At 30.1% G+C, this 20000-nt stretch overlaps 3 protein-coding genes across 3 annotated transcripts in view; 2 read left to right on the top strand and 1 right to left on the bottom strand.

Annotated features, from left to right (window-relative positions):
- The window catches only part of LOC134277780 (uncharacterized), an 18289-nt gene extending 13050 nt beyond the window's left edge, over nucleotides 1–5239 (top strand). The window contains exons 4-5 of the mRNA XM_062760086.1: nucleotides 3975–4077; nucleotides 4733–5239. Coding sequence (XP_062616070.1) covers nucleotides 3975–4077; nucleotides 4733–5091 — 462 coding nt within the window. The 3' untranslated portion in view covers nucleotides 5092–5239. The remainder of the gene's footprint in view (nucleotides 1–3974; nucleotides 4078–4732) is intronic.
- A 144-nt stretch (nucleotides 5240–5383) lies between these two features.
- LOC134277782 (BTB/POZ domain-containing protein KCTD9-like) lies at nucleotides 5384–12536 on the bottom strand. Its single transcript, XM_062760089.1, has 12 exons — nucleotides 12400–12536; nucleotides 12104–12231; nucleotides 11763–11806; nucleotides 11107–11281; nucleotides 10883–10944; nucleotides 10387–10512; nucleotides 9508–9575; nucleotides 9165–9260; nucleotides 8453–8602; nucleotides 7192–7297; nucleotides 6710–6843; nucleotides 5384–5754 (listed from the first exon to the last, which is right to left on the bottom strand). Exons 1-12 carry the CDS (start codon nucleotides 12445–12447, stop codon nucleotides 5638–5640), a joined length of 1254 nt encoding a protein of 417 aa, XP_062616073.1. The 5' UTR covers nucleotides 12448–12536; the 3' UTR covers nucleotides 5384–5637.
- Nucleotides 12537–14125: 1589 nt separating this feature from the next.
- Nucleotides 14126–19994, top strand: LOC134277781 (uncharacterized; the record flags this gene model as incomplete). The annotated part of the gene is made up of 11 exons (XM_062760088.1): nucleotides 14126–14279; nucleotides 14609–15835; nucleotides 17183–17572; nucleotides 17786–17884; nucleotides 18041–18142; nucleotides 18326–18457; nucleotides 18687–18709; nucleotides 18814–18947; nucleotides 19166–19495; nucleotides 19761–19888; nucleotides 19976–19994. Coding segments are annotated over exons 2-11 (2398 nt in total), but the record flags the coding sequence as incomplete, so codon positions are not given.
- Between the last annotated feature and the right edge of the window lie 6 nt (nucleotides 19995–20000).

Raw genomic sequence — 20000 nt, 5'->3', positions numbered from 1 at the left:
ATGGAACAGAACAATCCTTAAGAAATTGCATTGAAGAAATAGATAAATTTTATAAATTATCAGGACTTAAAATTAATCTCTCTAAAACACAAATAGTCTGGATAGGAAGTAAAAAATATTCAAATGAAAAACTACTTAATGAAATGAACTTTCAATGGACAACACGATTTAAAGTACGAATTTAATCTGTTATTACAGATTTGTTGAATTCGTAATAACCAAATTCGTTGAATTGGTTATAACGAATTCAACAAATCTGTAATAACAGATTAAATTCGTTATAACGAATTCAATAAATCTGTAATAACAAATTAAATTCGTTATAACGAATTCAATGAATCTGTAATAACAAATTTAATTCGTTATAACGTATTTTAAAAGGTTGTAATAACAAATTAAATTCGTTATAACGAATTCTAAAAGGCTGTTAAAACAAATTAAATTCGTTATAACGAATTATAAAAATTTGTTATAACAAATTAAATTCGTTATAACGAATTCTAAAAATCGTTATAACGAATTCAAAAATATTTTTGATAGGTCCTAAATGGGCTTCCGTATATTTAATACTGGTTCAAATTATATTGAAATAATATTACAAAGTATAACTAATGACTTTTGGAAAGATATTTTAATTGCTTTCAAAAATATAGAAGACAAAATGAAAATAGAGTCATGGGAAGATTTTATCACTCAACCATTATGGTACAATAAAAAACTTAAAATTGACAATAAGCCCATTTTTTACCCCAAATGGTTTATGAATGATGTAATTTTTATCTCAGATTTGTTAGATGAAACAGGATCTTTTTTAGAATTAGAGGATCTATAAGCAAAATTTAATATAGAAACCAACTTTTTAACATATGCAAGTTTACAGAAAGCAATAAAAGAAGCGATGGCTGTAGAAAAAGTAAACAAAGAAAGATTAAACCCAAGGCCCATTCTACCTTTTTATTTAAAATTATTCTGCCTATGTAAAAAAGGATCAAAAGCTATGTATAACATTTTGAATACAGAACTACGGAAGCCCATTTAGGACCTATTAAAAATATTTTTGAATTCGTTATAACGATTTTTAGAATTCGTTATAACGAATTTAATTTGTTATAACAGATTTTTAGAATTTGTTAAAACAAATTTATTGAATTCATTATAATGAATTTAATTTGTTATAACAGATTCATTGAATTCGTTATAACGAATTTAATTTGTTACAACAGATTTATTGAATTCATTATAACGAATTTAATCTGTTATTACAGATTTGTTGAATTCGTTCTAATCAAATTCTTGAATTGGTTATAACGAATTCAACAAATCTGTTATAACAGATTTAATTCGTTATTACGATTTCAATAAATCTGTAATAACAAATTAAATTCGTTATAACGAATTCAATGAATCTGTTATAACAAATTTAAATCATTATAACGAATTCAATAAATCTGTCATAACAAATTAAATTCGATATAACGAATTCAATAAATCTGTTTTAACAAATTAAATTCGTTATAACGAATTCTAAAAAATCGTTATAACGAATTCAAAAATATTTTTTGATAGGTCCTAAATGGGCTTCTACGGAAGCCCATTTAGGACCTATCAAAAAATATTTTTGAATTCGTTATAACGATTTTTAGAATTCGTAATAACGAATTTAATTTGTTATAACAGATTTTCAGAATTCGTTATAACGAATTTAATTTGTTATAACAGATTATTGAATTCGTTATAACGAATTTAATTTGTTATAACAGATTCATAGAATTCGTTATAACGAATTTAATTTGTTATTACAGATTCATTGAATTTATTATTACGCATTTAATTTGTTATTACAGATTTATTGAATTCGTTATAACGAATTTAATCTGTTATTACAGATTTGTTGAATTCGTTATAATCAATTCAAGAATTTGGTTATAACGAATTCAATAAATCTGTAATAACAGATTAAATTCGTTATAACGAATTCATTAAATCTGTAATAACAAATTAAATTCGTTATAACAAATTCAATAAACCTGTTATTACAAATTAAATTCGTTATAACAAATTAAATGAATCTGTTTTAACAAATTAAATTCGTTATAACGAATTCAATGAATCTGTTATAACAAATTAAATTCGTTATAACGAATTCAATGAATCTGTTATTACATATTAAATTCGTTATAACGAATTCAATAAATCTGTTATAACAAATTAAATCCGTTATAACGAATTCTAAAAATCGTTATAACGAATTCAAAAATATTTTTGATAGGTCCTAAATGGGCTTCCGTACTAATTGATATTAATATAAAAAAAAATAATATATATATATATATATATATATATATATATATATATATATATATATATATATATATATATATATATATATATATATATATATATTTTCTACAGGTCCTGATTATTGAATTTGATTAAACGATTTTAATTCTTTATAACAAACTTTGGAATTTGTTTAAACGAATTTAATTTGTTATAACAAACTTAAGAATTTGTTTTAACGAATTTAATTTGTTATAACAAATTAAAGAATTCGTTATAATGAATTCAACAAATTTGTAATTACAGATTAAAATCGTTATAACAAATTAAAAGAAATTTTTATAATGAATTAAATTCGTTAAAACAAATTCGAAAATTCGTTATGTCAAATTTCAAAAATATTTTTAAAGGTCCTAAATGGGCTTCCGTACATATATGGAACAAAAACATGCCAATGAAAGATTTAAATGCTGCTTCTATCTTTAAAGAAGCAATAAATTAGAACCCAAATACCTATATAATAGGGATGTCAAATCGGTCAATATTTGATAATCGGTTACTCGGACGTTTTTCCGATCGAGTACCCGGGTACTCGGTAAAATTGCAAATACAAATACAAGTCTGTTAATTTTCTTATTTTCTTAAACTCAGTTAAGCTGTGTTAAACCCTAATGTTACTTTATGTTATGTTTTTAGTGCATGTTTAAAACACATTGAGTCCAACCAAAATGATTTACTGTATTTAATTTATTTATTTGAAAAAATACACACACACGAAAGACATCAATTTGATACACCAACATTTACAAATGATTTACATTTTTTGTTTGTGAAGAAGTTTTAATCAATCTGCTATGCATCTTTGCAGTGATGACCACACTAGCGAACCAGTGGGAACAGATGTTTTTGGGATCGCTTGTCGTATATTATTGTTTCATCCCCGTATACGCTAAATTTACTCCGCATAGCTGACTTTAAACATTTTTTTTTCAATCTTCAATTTCATACCAAAAGAATTCTTTACATTTTTAAGTCGGTAGCAGCATGTCTATACATGTCGGGTTTCGGTACCGTTTACTAAATAAATTAAAAATGATTTAAAGTTAACAGATCATACTTTAAAAAATCCTCAATGAAAGCGGTGAAAAATAAAGCTTTCATAAACTTTTAGAATTGAGATATATCTTTTCTCAAAGAGGGGGATTGACATCGCCTTATACGCTTCAATTTTTTGCAATAACAAATAAAATTCGTTTGAACAAATTCAAAAATCAGGACCTGTAGAAAAATATATATGAATTCAATATAACAATTTGTTAAATTCGTTTTAACTAAATTTAATTCGTTATAACAAATTAAAGAATTCGTTGAAACGAATTCAATTTGTTATAATAAGTTTTAGCACACCACATGATGACGGACGAAAACAGCAATAAAAATGAACATTTCTATAGCAACAATATTACATTGTTCTATTTAATTTGAGATTTTGGACCTACGTTTTAGTGACACATTATCTCTCAGAGATGCACAAACTGACAAAGTTTAACGATTTATAGTATCAAAAATTTAGAGTCAGACAGACGGACAGATGGACATGAACACCATACTGTAAAGGTCCCATAATATGGACACGTAAAAATCCATAATTATTTTAGCTCAGGTAATTAACACTGAAATCTAATCTATTTCAGCCTCAACAGCCCATTTCAATAGAACACCCGGACGAGAGATTTTTCATTTACTACGAGATTGGTGAGACAGGGGACAAAGTGTTTGAGCTTCTTTTGTACCCAAGTATGCTCCTGCAATAACATCTTAAGGACACACGCAACGTACCTTACCTACTGATAATTTTTCAAGATATTCTTAATTTAAGATCATAGTGTCATCAGATATTCATAGACAAAAAATCAGTATGCATTACCAGGTGTTTTCGAAAGATAAAAATTAATGAAAATTTTTGGATGATTCAAAGAAAAATAAATAAATAAATACTAAACATATATTCTAATTGTTTCATTAATCCAAAATTGTTTTTGATTATGTGTACAATACCATACGTTTAAATTAAAATATAACACACAGTTCCTTAACTGGAACTCTTCAGCTCCATGGAAAAAGACAGAAAAGTTCAAACTACATTGCGTATGACCTTAAGGACATATGATACAAACAAAAAATTGTATGCCTGGATTGGTATATATTTCTTGGCCTATTTTTGTTGCAAATAATGCAAATAATAAATTTTCAAAATATTAAGAAATTAAAAAAAGCAGCTAAACTTGTTAATTATACTCATTGAAACATGACTCAGGTTATTTTCTATTTTTATGGCAACAGTTTGTTTGTATCATCTGTCCCTAATACATACATAAAAATAACGAGTTACATACTTGTTCATTAATCAGCTGAGCTACAAAAAATGTTTTTGTTGATTTTTGTATTTCAGATCAATGTATCAAATACAGCAGTGCTAAACAATGTCTTGAACTGGAAGAATTAGGAATGTCAAAATCAAAGTCCAAGAGATCATTCATTAATCCAAAGACTCAATTTCAGTTTGAGCCACAAACCTCTCTGGAGGAAACTGAAGTTAGGAAGTATGTCAAGTCTCACAAATATGGTCTTTGCTGCTTTAGTTCAACAGAGGAAAACAATCAGGGGCCATATCTGGATGGTATAAAGCCATGTAATGAGTTCAAATTGAAAAGTGAAGAGGATGTAAAAACTGAATTATCAATGGAGTCTGGAAATGGGGATGAAATAGATGCATGCATATCAATTACATCTTTGACGAGAGATATCTAAGACTTCATATTCTTTTTTCTAATTTGCCTCTGAATACCATGACTGTGTCTTTTTACATTACAATTACATGGAATCAAAGTAACAAGTAAGAAAGATCAAATTGTTTATTAAATGCTCCAATATCATGTTTTAACATTCATCCTATAACACAAACATTAAACAAATCAATAAATAAATTTACTTTCATTCATAAATTTCTACAAAGTAATTATGAATTAACATTTTCTTTATAAACATTCTTTTTTTCATAGAAAATACATAACTACATAATCAGTTTATAATAATATTTTGAGATCAAAATATGGTCAACATATATTTTCACACAAAACAAGTTCTTCTGCTCACTTTATTAATTATTAAACAGCAATGAAACCACCACTTACTTTAATTTTTTTGGGTATTCAAAAACATTTTTACTGTTAATAAAAATCTTTGACTAAATCAATGACTGGGACTCTTTCCTTGTTAATTAATTGTGATTCTAGCCCCTGCGTTTTGTTTGACCTTTCACCTCTTGATTCTAGCCCCTCCATTTTGTTTGACCTTTCACCTCACAGCCTGGGCCATATGGAGAGGGTTTAACATCAACTTGAGTGCAGCTCCCTTCAAATTGGCCCCTCTCAGGTTTGCCTCTTGTAGATCACAACCAGACATATCACAGTTCTGTAAAAATTAAGTTAAATAATAAACTAACAGTACAGGTTTTAGAATGTAAAACAATGAATGAATGAATTTACAATGACACATGAACATACAGTATACTTTTGACCATTTCTTTCACAAAATCAATCCATTATTCTCTGTGGTCTTATCTAATAACTTAATTACCTAGTTGTTAAATTTTGTTTCCACTTGTCTATGTCTTATTCATACATAATTCACATTTAGAAGTTTAAAAAGTTTTATTCCCCCAAGTTAAAGTTTCAGAGATTGAGATTTTAAAAAATCCACATACATGTATTTAATATTCAAAAAACTTTTTTCTTTCAATAGTTAAAACTTTTTCTCCATCTTCATCAATATAGAGAGTCCAGCTCTCATTCAAGTAAATCTCTGTTTATACCATTTCTTTATCAAAAGAGTCACTGATCCAATGTTCCTACCGAGTTACATGTATATCAAAAACCTGAACTTTAATAAAAACCAGTCTTTCTACAATTATCAACTATTAATTCTGAGATATAAACTTCTCATTGTCCAATTTGTTGTGTTCAAAATAGACTGTTACATGTACCACAGAGACTTAAAAGTACATATGTATTACTATTTATTGTAAAACATTTAAATGAAATTAAAACCAAAATAGTTACACAATTATACACATTTTAAACCTCACAGTAAGACAGTGAAAACCCCTAATAACTGACAGTCAAAAGTGTATCAAATCTAATACTCTGGTGCTATTACACATTTTCACTCTACAGTTCAAGAAACAATCACTTATTTCTGTGTGTACCTCTAGAACCGCCCCCGCTAATATTGCTCCCCTGAGATCACGTTCTGTCAGTTTACTTGTATATATACATACATCCATACCTCTAGATCCACCCCAGCTAATACTGCTACCCTGAGATCACGTTCTGTAATTTTACTTATATATGTATACATACATCCATACCTCTAGATCTGCCCCTGCTAAAACTGCTCCCCTGAGATCACAGTTCTGTAAGTTGGCATTCTTTAATGTTGCCACTCTCAGATTCACACCTGCCATGTGACTTCCCTCCAAATTCACACTTTTCATAAGGGCACCTGCTCAAAAAAGTAACATCCACTTAAAAAATTTATTTGGGAGTACTTCATTTCTGTGTAATTAGGCAAGACAGTCTGTTCATGAAAATTTCATTCTCTTGTATATTAGTACATGTATCTCCAAAGATTTCATAGGGCAATAACCTAAATTAATGAAAATTTTGCTAATAAAGAGTCAATGAATGTCTTGTGAAATAAAAGTGTCACCAAAATTTAGTGATCTACAGTAGTATTCTTCAAAAGTAAGTACATTTGTACCATGTAATATTTTATAACCTGAATAAAAAGCGTAATAAAAAAATTAATTGTTGCCAATCATTTTTGGGCTAAAACAGGTAAATAATTTACCCTCCATGTTAGCTCGACTTCCTGCAGGATCCTCAAAGTTGCATCCCTTTAATGAAGTGCCCTCCATATTTGCACACAGCATTTTCACTCCCAGCAAATTAGCAGACTGTTAAAACACAAACAAAATAAGCTAAGTATTATTTTATTCTATCAAAGAAAATTTATAAAGTTTTTCACTTAATTTCATATACATGTAAAACCATAATGTGTCACACTTAAAGTATACTGTACATACATGTACATACAAAGGTTTTTTTTATTTACTATTAAGGAAAATAACAAAATAGCAACAATAAAGAGTTGCAATAAGGGTTGGAAACCACTTCCCCTTTAATTACTGGTAAAAAAAATTACCAGTAAAATACTGCTTCATTTATTACTAGAGTCAATATTCATATTTACATTGAAATCCTCAATTTGATATTTTTTCATTAAATTGAATTGAGTAAAAATAAATGGTTGCTGATTTTTTTCAATTTACAATTTTCAGTAATTTATTCATTTTTTCAAAAATACTGCATAAGTGGAAATTTTAGCAAGACGCAAATTTCGTGATTGTCCTAAAAAACTGGTATCTTATTTTTAGCAAGAAGTAATTTTAGCGATAAATGCTCACTAAAGAAGCTATTACATATAAAATGAAGTAAATTTTTAGCAATATTTAATTTTAGCGATCTTAGCATTCTCGCTAATAATGCCAAAATCAAATCCTCACTAAAAATTCTCCTTAATACAGTATTTACATATTGAATCAAGTGTTAAATTGCTATAAATAAAACCAGCCATTTTCTGTTCTTTGTAGCTTATTGTGGACAGTTACCTTCAGTTGGCAACAGTATGACATACAGTGTATTTTATGTCAAACTTATTAACTTTCAATCAACACTTATTGTGCATTTTAAATAATTTTTTATTATATTAATTCATCGTTAGTTATCTTAATCTGTTTCTGATTTTTTTATCAGACAGCTTAAAAAACCAAATTAATTTATTTTAAAGATACGATGTATTAAATTGGATACAATAAAACCACATTTTCTCTATCAAATAAATTGATAGATTTCAGTTTCATTAAAAATGTCTCATCATTTCAAAAATACAGGTTTTGTATGATCAAAGTGTTTTATCCTAGAGAGTATTCAAGCCTAGTAGCAATATTTTGGCAGAAAGAACAAGCTAGCACATGAATCTAACATTGTTCATATATAGATTAGAAAATGAAGAGTTGTTTAAAACAGATACATGTACTACATACACTTACATCAAGAACAGCATGACACAAATCAGCCCTCTCAAAGTTACAGTAGGATAAGTTTGCTCCGCTTAGATTGGCATTCTTGAGAACAGCATACTTAAAGTTGATATACCTCAAGTCCAGTTTGGAAAGGTTTGCATTTGTAAAATTCATACCCTGAATTAAGAAAAAAATATAGTGTTTTTTTTCTATTCAATTTTATAGCCTACCATGTTTTATCATCAGAAATTTAGACAATTGATTTTCAATTTTAAAAAAAAATTACTTCAATATTCTATATTCTAACAAATGTGTACATGTCTTTAAATTATACTTTATATGAAAAAAATTATCAAGTTACACATTTTCCCCCTTTGATCAAAACATTACACTTTCATTGGTTTAAAAATGACCCATGACTTTCAGCTACAGTATATTTCTGTGTCCAGAAGGTTAAAATTAATATTATATTGATATAATATAAAATCATCTTGACATAAGAAATCATTCAATTATACTGTAAATGTCAAAATATATCTCTGTGAAAAAAAAAAATTCTTAGGTTTGTTTGTGAACTTTTTACAAAAACATAATGGTCTACTGAATCTCGTGTAATGAATTGAATGGAGAAGTTTACCTGACATCGGAGCTCCTTATTGGTATATATGAATTGAATGGAGAAGTTTACCAGACATCAGAGCTCCTTATTGGTATATATGAATTGAATGGAGAAGTTTACCTGACATCGGAGCTCCTTATTGGTGGGGGTAGATAACAGTCGCAGAACAAATTCTCTCCTTGTGATGGGGGTGCTATCATCTGGGACTTGGTTTTTCTGATATAATTACAAAATATAAATATGGTGCAAGTCTGCAGTGATAACATGTGACAAATTTTTTTTTAGTATTACCATGTAACCCCCACATCCAAAGAAATGATATCACAATTTATACTCAAAAGTATAAACCTCATATGATATTATCCTTCCTAGAAACATATGTAGAAAGTTAGAAACAAAAATACATTAAACTTAATGTCCTTCAGTCCATAAGGATTTTATATTTTTCATTTTAACACTGTACCTCTATCACATCTTCCAAATTTTCCATCAAAGAAGTCAGACCAAAAAACTTTGCTTCTTCTAGGACACCTTAAAAGAAAAGAACTATATGCGGTATATTGCATATATTTGCCCCCACAAAAGTCAAATTTTGAAACCTTCCTGAAATGTGCTGAATTCAATAAATTGTATGAGAAATATAAATTAATAGAAAATATTATAGTGTCAAAGCAGTGTATTCACAATATTTGTTTTTCTGACATCACAAACTACTCCAATTTTATATCCTTTTTCAGAAAGAGGACAAAATGGACAAAATTTTAACAATTTTAGCTTTAAAATTTATAGAGCGCAAGTTTGTTCAGGAACAATATTGACATATTTCATTGATATTATCATTCTACACATTATATCAAAATATTGATCCAGAACACACATGTGCTCGGTGACTTTTACTCAAAATATCGACGAAATATGTACATTTTTCTGTAAAATTCATTTAAAACTGAAATTTACATCATGTTTGTGACATCATTACGTACATATGGCGTCATTACTTATGAAAATATTCAGTGCTTTGAAGTCAGCATATACTCCCCTGTTTAAGAACTTAATTAAATATATCTCCATCAAAGTTTGATTTGGGGGGCAAATATTGGTTATTACCGAATAAAGTTCTTTTGTAGATTTTTCAGAGTATTCATGATGAATTATTTTTTGTGGGATATGGACTCAGTAGCACAATGATGTCTTTATGTCACACTGTCTACTTTAAAATTTGCCCGTCTTAATAAACTCATATTTTGACAATGAATAAAATTGAAGCAAATCTCTTTTTTTTTTTCTTAAAAATTTAAAAATCGTAATAAAGTATCTTCATCAATTTCCCCATTCGTGATACCTTCTGGATTGATGTCCTTATCAAGGATAAGTTGGCCATGCCGGAGGTAGTTTAGGATTGGTTCAAAATATCGGGGACTTCTGTCAATTAAATATGCTCCAGTAACATCCACACTGCTGTACCATTCTATATAAAGGTAAAAAAATAAAGGAGAGATTTTCTGTATTGATAAATACTTTAAAATGATATAATAACTTCTCTATCAAAGAAGCAACTGCTACTTGGAAAATGTTTTTAATCGTTAATACCGGTATGTAGTAAAGAGTATCCCAAAATTCAGGTTTTAAACAATCGCTTTTAATCAATCTTGAGTGAATTTTAACTTATTTTTTCTCAATCTGTGAATTAATACATGTATAATCAATATTCATGTTGTATACAAAAGCAAATCTTTGGATATTGACAAATGTTTCAAAATAAGAAGAAGAAAAGGTTTATCTCTTTTAACAATGTATTTAATTAATTTTTAAAGTTTAAAAATTAAAATTTGACTCACGGTCTTCATCACAAAACATCCTAGCCAGCATACTTTCTGGTTCTTGTTGTGTGAGAGTACTCCTGTTATAAAAAGAGAATTATTAAAATGTTCCTGAAAATACATGTACTGACAAAAAAGTAATACAAGCTAAAAATTAATGAACAGACTAGAATGGACTATTTTTATATAGGTAGGCATGGTTAGTTTGAATTTTTTTGTAAACTTGCAGTATTTTGGATTACCTTGTTGTGGTAAACATTCTGCCACCCACGTTGAGAGTCACCCATTCTGAGCTGCTACACGTACACTTATTTGTTGTCCCATCATTAGTGAGACGCGAGTGTCGCTTACAATCATTTCTAGGGCTAATGGAGGAAAATGACCGTGGACGAAACACAACTCCTGACTTGGACGGACCTGGTGAAGACATGAAATAAAAAGTTAGCTTTAGATTATTCATTCTCATCTTTGCTAGCCAAGTGTCCTTTTTGCATCTCCTCATTTCCCCTTAACTGAATTATTTATGCCTCCAAGCTCGTGATTTCAAAGCATCCAATGAAATTGTCTTACCAAATACAGGTTAGAACTTTTTCTTTCCTTGGTGAACTCATTTTTCTTTTTGTAAAGTACATGTACATGCTCTTGTCACTAAGAATGATACAGGTAACTCAATTAATTCACGAGACGGCAAAAATACACATACTAAATCTGCCTAAGGGGGAGGTGAGGGGATTCAAATTGGTCACTTGGCTAAGAAAAGGTGAATCATTCTTGATAAAAATACTTTCATTGTTCACAGGTTATATTTAGTGTAAGATTATAATTGTGTTTGAGTGTTTGTAAATATGTTTTAAGTATCTTTGTAGACAAAGATGAATGTAAGAAAAAAAAAACTTACTAATAAAAGGTTTTCCATCTGAGACATAATACACATCATCATCTCTAGTGAAAAAAATTTAATTGATAAAAGCAATTTTCAAAAGCAAAACAGGTATATTCTCTAGGAATGTTTGTCTATAGTTAATTCTTAAAGTAATTATCATTTTGTTGATTAATGATCAAGGACTTGAGACTGTATACCCGATTTTGCTAGGATTGTCTCAAGTCCCTGTGTTAAAAATGATCTCAATATCTGACATGTTGTAAAGAATATCCAAAAATATATTTAACTTATTACACACATTTTTCAATCCTTGTGTTCTTTGTTTAAATTATAACAAAAACATCCCACAAAATTACCTGACAAAAGCGATGTCGTCTAGCACTGCCCCCTGTGCTGTGTACAATATTTTACAATCACAATCAAATTTCTGACCACAGTCTTCTAAAAGTTCTTTAAATGTTTGAGTTGGTGGCACAAGCAGCAACTGTCAGAATAAAAAAATCAAATTCGAATTTTGTTAAATTATATCAATTTTAAATTGCTTTCAAAACATAATCAGATAATGTCAAATCTCAATCAGCTGTCAATAATCAATCTCCAGAATTTCTGAAGCATATTTTTTACAGATGGTCTCGTTCTCAGCTTGCCTTACCTTCCCATCTGCTGGTATGCCATTCTGAAATACTGTAATTCTCTTCATGATGGCTTTGACTGCAAAAATGAACTTATAGGATGCATTTTAAAAATTACATCAACAACGACAAAAATAGATCAAAGCAAATTATTCTATTTTTGGTTTTTGTCGCTTATGTATCGTAAAAAAGAAATAGAGAAGTCGTTCCTATAATATTCGTAGCTTCAGGGGAGGCTCTATGCACAGCTTTATGCTTGGTGCGCAAAGTTAGAAGGTTGACCCTTGTCCTCCTCAATGTCGATATAGGATAACTGATTAAATAAATGAAAGGGTTTTCCTAGGGAAAAAGGCGAAATATTATGAGTTCTGATTTTATATTTTCAGTATATTATAGTATATAATAGGCCTATCATTTCATTCTTGCTCATTTCTAATCAGTATAAAGTAACCGAAAACAGAATTTTGGCAGTTTGTTTACATAATTTTATTTAAAAAAAAAGTATTATCATGAGTGCTGTAGTGATTTCTTGTGTAAAAAAGGAATGAATTTTTACGGATTTTTTTCCCCGCTGTTTGAGGGAGCTTTAATTTTTATGAATACAAAACTAATTGAACCTATACTAACATGTAGGTATAACTGAATATTGTTAAACGTGTACATATCTAAAAATTCTTTGTGGATTTGTTTCAATTGTACCTATCTTCAAATGAATTGTACTCATCTTCAAATGAATTAAAGATAGCTATAATTCAATTGAACTATATCTTTAATTGAAAAGTATTTAGAAGAAAAAGGGAACTAGCGACTAGAGACATTCAGTAAACTCTCATATGCTGAAGTTTTTTCGAAATTAAATATATTTTGTATTAAAATTAACTTTTTTTTAATAACGGGAACTAATTTACATACCTATATTTCACGACTCTGTATAAGCTATAATTATGTATGGTATACTAATTTCGAAGTTCACAATGTCTTCCAGTGACCTTTTTTTTTTGGGGGGGGAGGGTGTGTTCTTAGTATATAGCCACTCCTCTGACTACATGTATATGGTGAAGCCCCTCAGTCCCGGTAACTTAGTCTACCCATTTCTTTAACTCCGTTTTCAAGGAAATAAAGTAAATATTCAATAAATGTAGCCTGCGAACCGACAAAAATGAATGAGTATGCAGGACTTTTATTAACCAGAAAATCTTACATATGAGTATTGAGCAGAACTACATGTATTATAAACACTAAAAATTAGAGATACAACATAGGCGTCGGAACCGGGGGGGGTGTGGCTAGGGGGGCTTAGCCCCCCCCCTTCCACTTTTTTTTTAAAATATATAGTGTAGACATTGAAAATAGCTTCGTAGGTTTAGCCCTCCCCTTTCTTTCCACAGACACGTCGCATAGGTTAAAAATGGGGAAAGTGGTGGTCTTTGGAATAAAAATTTTGATACTGAAGTTTGAGCCTACTACCTACCCCCCCCCCCCCCCCCCCCACGAAATTTACACTTAGCCCCTAATTTGCTTCCGACGCCAATGTACAAAGCAAACACACAAGCTTTATATTGATTCTACAACGTGGTTCTTGCCGAACCTCGAGGGATTTTCATTATACAAATAGGAAATTGGGACAAGTGAGCATGACTGTTATCCGTTTTGTATTTCGTAGGAAAGAAAACGAAAGTAGATTAACTGTCAAGTATAAAACAACCATATGTTTTCTACGTTTTAAAGTAAGTATATGCTTTTAAAGACGTAAAAGAATATGGAGGAAATATGTATTCCCATATAGGCACCATGATTGAGTATAGAACACTGTCTATATAGCTAGTGGAAAATTGTCTATATGAACAGCAACATTTCTACGTTTCCTGAGTGTGCATGTAAAACCATTTATGATGTACATGTAAGTTAATTTATCATGCATGAAATTGAGAGAGATATTTTATATCATGTGAAGTACATTCTCGATTCATGGAAGGTGTGACCAATTATGCTTCAGAGATTTATTTTTTTATTTTAAAAGACATTTTAAAACACATCAATTTCTGCCTATCATATAAGCATATATTGAATTAATTATTAATTTATTATTATTATTATCATCATCATCATCATCATCATCATCATCATCATTATTATTATATACTGATATATCTAGTCTCTATTTCCATTTTCGTTTTGCTTCAGAGAAGTTTTTTTAATTATATGTATTTTGTCCTCTAACGTTTTCAGAAGGAAATGGGAGTGACACGACTACTGTACTTACGTCAATGCCTCAAGGCTATTCTAGCTATTATAAAATTTAATGCATAAATGTGCATAACAAAAGCACGGGAAACTAACCTAGCATAATAATTACAAAATTAGGTAATTTTAACTTAGACATTATCAACTAAGACCTTTTAAACTTTCAATGAAATGGGTGGTGGATCCACAGAAACAGGGGACAAAACAAAAGATGATAAGCCTAAAACTGATCATCACTGTGATGAAGACGAGAGGGAAATAACCTGTGGACTTTCTTTGAAAGTGTCATCTGAAGAAACAGAGCTTAAATTGAACGAAAACGAAACAAAGAATGTGGAAAATATTTGTTTAAAAACAAATGAAGAAAGTGAAAAGAAATTGGAAAAACAGTTAGAAGAAAGAAAAGTGGTGACGACACATGAAACCAGTTCAATGAGTAGCATTTCATCCCCATTATCATCTAAACTCTTAACGAATTCCCAAAACTCAGTCTTGACAAACGATGTACAAAACAAGGATGGTACTGAAAATAGCAATTTGGATGAAAAACAACAGAATCGGCAAAGAAAAGACCCCTTGGAGGATGAAATGAGAATGAACAGATGTCATAATCCAATAAACTTAACTTCAGAAGCGATTAAGGCTTTCGAGAGAAACAGAGAAAATATTACCCGTGCTTTTAAAGACCTGGAACGTTTAAAACATAACACTACCCAGAACAATGCTAAAAATCATCAACAGAAGAAGACGAGCTCTCAAGTGTTCAAATTTGAAGGAACCACATGCACCCAAAAGGAAGATAGGGTATCTAAAAAGATTGGCACTTTTTCAAACGCACATAATTTAAAAACTAAGTCACTTGTTTTCAAGTTGCCTTCTTCAGAGACGATAAGAAAACAATTCCCTCAAAGAGCGAACGAGAAGGCCAAGATGGCGTGCAATCGATGTAACAGTTGGTGTTTGTACTGGAACGTTTGTAGAGATTGTATGGTGTACCTTTGTGATTCCTGTACAGAAATTTACCCACATTCACCAGATCACACCACAATCAGAGCTAAAGCCTTTTCTGACTTCGGATGCCTCGATCACATACAGATCTTTAAATATTTCTGTCCTGTCTGCAGCCGTTACAGATGTGGTGACTGTATTAAACTGGGGAAATGTCAGGGACATGAATTAAAAGATGCCTTTGTAAACCAAGATCAAACTGAGGTCAGTAATTCTTGGTTAAAATTAAAAAACATTGATGATATGCATGTAAATCACTTGAGAATTGCATGTATAGGTTCCTTTACAGTTGCAAAGGGGAATGGGTTGATTCATTTTTATCATTATTTGCCCTTTTGTGAAGGTATTTCAAGGGGGAAAGTTCAACGGAATTTCAAAGTCATTGAAAAGTAACATCTAAAGAATAATTTACGTCGAAAATGCCTTATAATCTAAAGCAATAGATTCTTATTTTCCATAGATTTGCGGAACTCCGAGCAAAAAGTCTGACGGAACAGGCGCGTAGCTGCCTATACGCAAGTACGCAAGTGCGTACACATCATTTTCCAAAAGAGAGAGAGAGAGATAAAAGAAAAGAAAGAAAAAAAAGAAAGAGAGAAATGTATTCGGTAAAAAAGAGGAACTATCCGTGTTTCAAATTATTTTGGGTCTTGTTGTTTCGAATCAAATTTTGTTCAGCATGTCTGCACATTCAAATTTAGTCTTTTATGAAATCAATTCCAAAAACATCTTTCAACAAATTTGAGGAAAAAATATTGTTGAACCAAAATGTTCAACTGTTAATCCGCGTAATCTTGATCATCCGGAGAAATATTCGATGAAGAAAAGCGATCTAAGCTAGGCCAGTAAGGGACATTGATCTAAAGCAAAAGTTACAAGGGTCTTGGACGACTATACAAGATTTTTAGTTTCCGTTGAAGTAATGAATAAATGTCGTTAAACAAACAAAAATGGTATAATTTAAATTATGGTGAAAAAAGTAAATAATATAATATAGCTTCTTAGACTGATGTTACCAATTTATAGAATTTATTATTTAAACATTCTCAAATTGTTTCAGCTATCAAATATGAAGGTAACCAAAAGACAACAACACCCCCGTTTATATTTTGAAATATTTAAACTCCAATGATAACGATATTGAATTACTACTCTGTTTTAACTTGATACACTTGGAAACTTTTTTTCCAATACCAATATACTAAATTAATTTGATAAAATTGTCGTTTTCTTCCCGAAGTATCAATGGAAGCATAATAGCTTAGCTAAGTCTTTGCTCGAGAAAAGTAATATCGTAATTTTTTTGCGGGAAAATGACTGAAAATTTTCTTAAAATCCAAGAGCTTCCGGGGGTTTCGCCTCAGGGCGGCCCCAGACCGTTTTCTGCGTACACTTCATTTCCATGTTGGCTACGCGCCTGCGGAAAATAAAATAACAATAAGATAAATAATATTTAAATTTTTACTACATTATAGAATTATTATTTAAAATTTAACAATTTTGAACTTATACATGTCTATATAAGTATTTCTTCTTCAATTTTTTTGATAGACTTCCGACAGATTCCCAGCAGGAATGAAATTAAATAAAGAAATACAAACGACATTCGAGGATTCTAGTCCATCTTCGATAAAGGGAGGAGCCCTACAGGAACACTTCTGTGGGTATTGTCAGATGTCTAAGGAAAGTTACAACATTTGTGAAGACTGTATGATATATCTCTGTGAGACGTGTATGGGCAGCTTCCATCCTAAGGATCACACGATCTGTAAACAAGTACCATTCCATGTTTTTGGTTGTTCTAAGCACAAACAAATTTGTCGTTACTTTTGCAATTTTTGCCAAAATTTGAGATGTGATGACTGCATCTTGGCGAATGAACAATGCTCTGGGCATGCTGACAAGCTTGTCAAAATACTGGACCATATTAAATACGAAAAGGTGAGTTTAACATCCAAATATGCAAGAAATAAAACCGGATTATTAGACATACTCATATCAAAACCTAGATTTCTGAAGAGATTCTTGAGAACTACTGTAAAGGTTTCATAATTATTATGATTTAATGAGCTGACAAACAAGATAATGTATATAAATTACATTTGTTTAATCTAATCCAAAGTTTTTTCTCTTTATTTTGATTTATTAATGTAGGACAAATTCGATGAAGCAGTGCAGCAGTTTTCTTCTAGATCGTCTCGGTCCATCAACGTGCTATCAGATCGACTTGAAGAAATTGAGGAAACTATTTCGGTGTGTAGAATCCTTTAGAAACACAATGTCGGATGAGAAATTGTTTTAAACAATTGGGACCAGTTGGTCATAATTTTGTTTTTTATAGTACTTTTTCAGTTAAAGTTTACACTACAGAAAATGCCTGTAAAAATTATACTCTTTTTCTAATAAAAGATGAATGGAATTTTGAACAAGGAAATTTTGAGACAAGAATTTGCATCGCTTCATCAACTGATTACAGAACGGGAACAAAGACTTTATCAAAATTTTGATCAGGTATTTCAATATTTTTGTTTTTAAGGCTATATACATGTATTTCATTAACTTTAAATTTTCATGTTGAAAAAAAAGAGATGGATACAAAATATTGAATATTTACCATTCTTTGTACCAAATCTCAATGTCGCATAAAGTTCGCTTGTAGTACTTTAAATTTTAAACTGATACCTGATTTCTAAGGAATATGGGTCCTGTCTAAAGAGGATCCAACAGTACAAAAGGCGGTATGGATCGATCATGCAAGCTGATAGCAAACTTATATCGACATCTTTACAGTTTCTTGGCAAGGAATCCTTGATGGAATTTTTCTTCGTAGGTCCACACTTCTTTTGATTTGCTTTGTTTTTATATATAAATTTATTTTCATGAAGATGGAATTTTACAATTTGTTTTTAAAGTTATAAGTCTTGTTTCTAGTAAGTCAAATATGTTGAAGAAGTCTAATTGAAATTTCCATATGAAGAATAAAATATAACCAGTACTACATACATGAACCAATGAAAGTATAATATTATATCCGCTTATATTGTCTATTTTGTAGAGTGCTGAAAAGATCTGGAAAAGGTGTGTGTTTGTTTCTTCTTAAAATAAAAAAATTCTATTTAATGTATTAAGAGCAATTAAATGAAAACAAATGTAATGTGTTGTGGTAATTTTTTTAAATGTAGGTTTGATAAGCATAAGAAGAATTTGGAATATCTACCTAGCCCTGATGCTCTACTTCAGTCTCCGATTCTATCGCCAATGTCTCTCTATGTAGAAAAATCAGAACTGGACAAATCTCTACAATTCAACAGTCTTGGTATTTGTCAACATATTAATTTCATATCATTAAAACATAAGCTCTCAGAAATAAATAAAATGTAGACAAATTTATCTTTTTCTAGTCTGTTTTGGTAAATCGTAATATTTATGAAAAATTTCATGAAAACATGATTTTAAATTAAGGCGAATGTAGCCATAATGCTAAATGATTGAACCACTGATTGTAATATAAATGATATTGATTTCATTTTTTAGGACCTTGCTCTATAAGCTGTCGGCGATATGTAGTGTATATTGAGGATGTCAAGGCACCTATTCGTATAGATGACTTTATTTCCATTCCCAGCCCAACTCTCTCCAAATCTTTGTCGATTTGTGTGGAAATCCTAACATCTGTAAAGAGAGTAATCAGCCGTTCTGTTCATCATTCATTAGACGAATACGTCGCCAATGCGAAAAACCTTATATCCTTAGAACCGTCTCACAGATATATATTCAAATTTCATGTACAAACTTCATTCCAAATGTCTGACAAGAGGATTACGAAGAGAATAAGCAGTCCTTGCCACATCCTGGTGATCACAGGTTTACAGAATATCTATCTTTACTTAATTATTTGAAAAATAACTAAATAAATACAAAAAAAAATAAGCAGCAAGATCTCACATAATTTTATATGTACGTATATTTATTTGGCGTTGTAATAAGTATTTTGCACTTAATTTGTAATTTCAATGTCTTAATTTTAATATGCAATTTTAATGAAAATTTAACAGCAGCAATAATATTACTATCATTTAACCCACCCCCTCTCTCTTTCTCTGAAATAAATTTTCTCATTTATTATTAGATAAAGCACCAATACACAAAGAAGAAAAGCAACCAAAGATGAACGTCACCAAGTGCGAAGATTTTGTTAAAACGTTGATTAGCAGGGTAGAAAGGAAGTTGAAGTTAAAGGACGACGTACAACATGAGGTTTTCTTATTCTACATGATCCACATCTTATGACAACTTATTTATTTCAATTTTTTATAATATAGCAAGAAATGTTTTATTTCACAGGAGAAACTGGATTTTTGTTGCTTGC

Source organism: Saccostrea cucullata, unplaced genomic scaffold, assembly GCF_032062105.1.
Source record: "Saccostrea cucullata isolate Sc308-1 unplaced genomic scaffold, CSIRO_AGI_Scuc_v1 ctg6803, whole genome shotgun sequence".
Taxonomy (NCBI): Eukaryota; Metazoa; Mollusca; class Bivalvia; order Ostreida; family Ostreidae; genus Saccostrea; species Saccostrea cuccullata.
The sequence above is the reverse complement of the archived record's forward strand: the minus strand, read 5'-3'. Positions and strand labels throughout refer to the sequence as shown.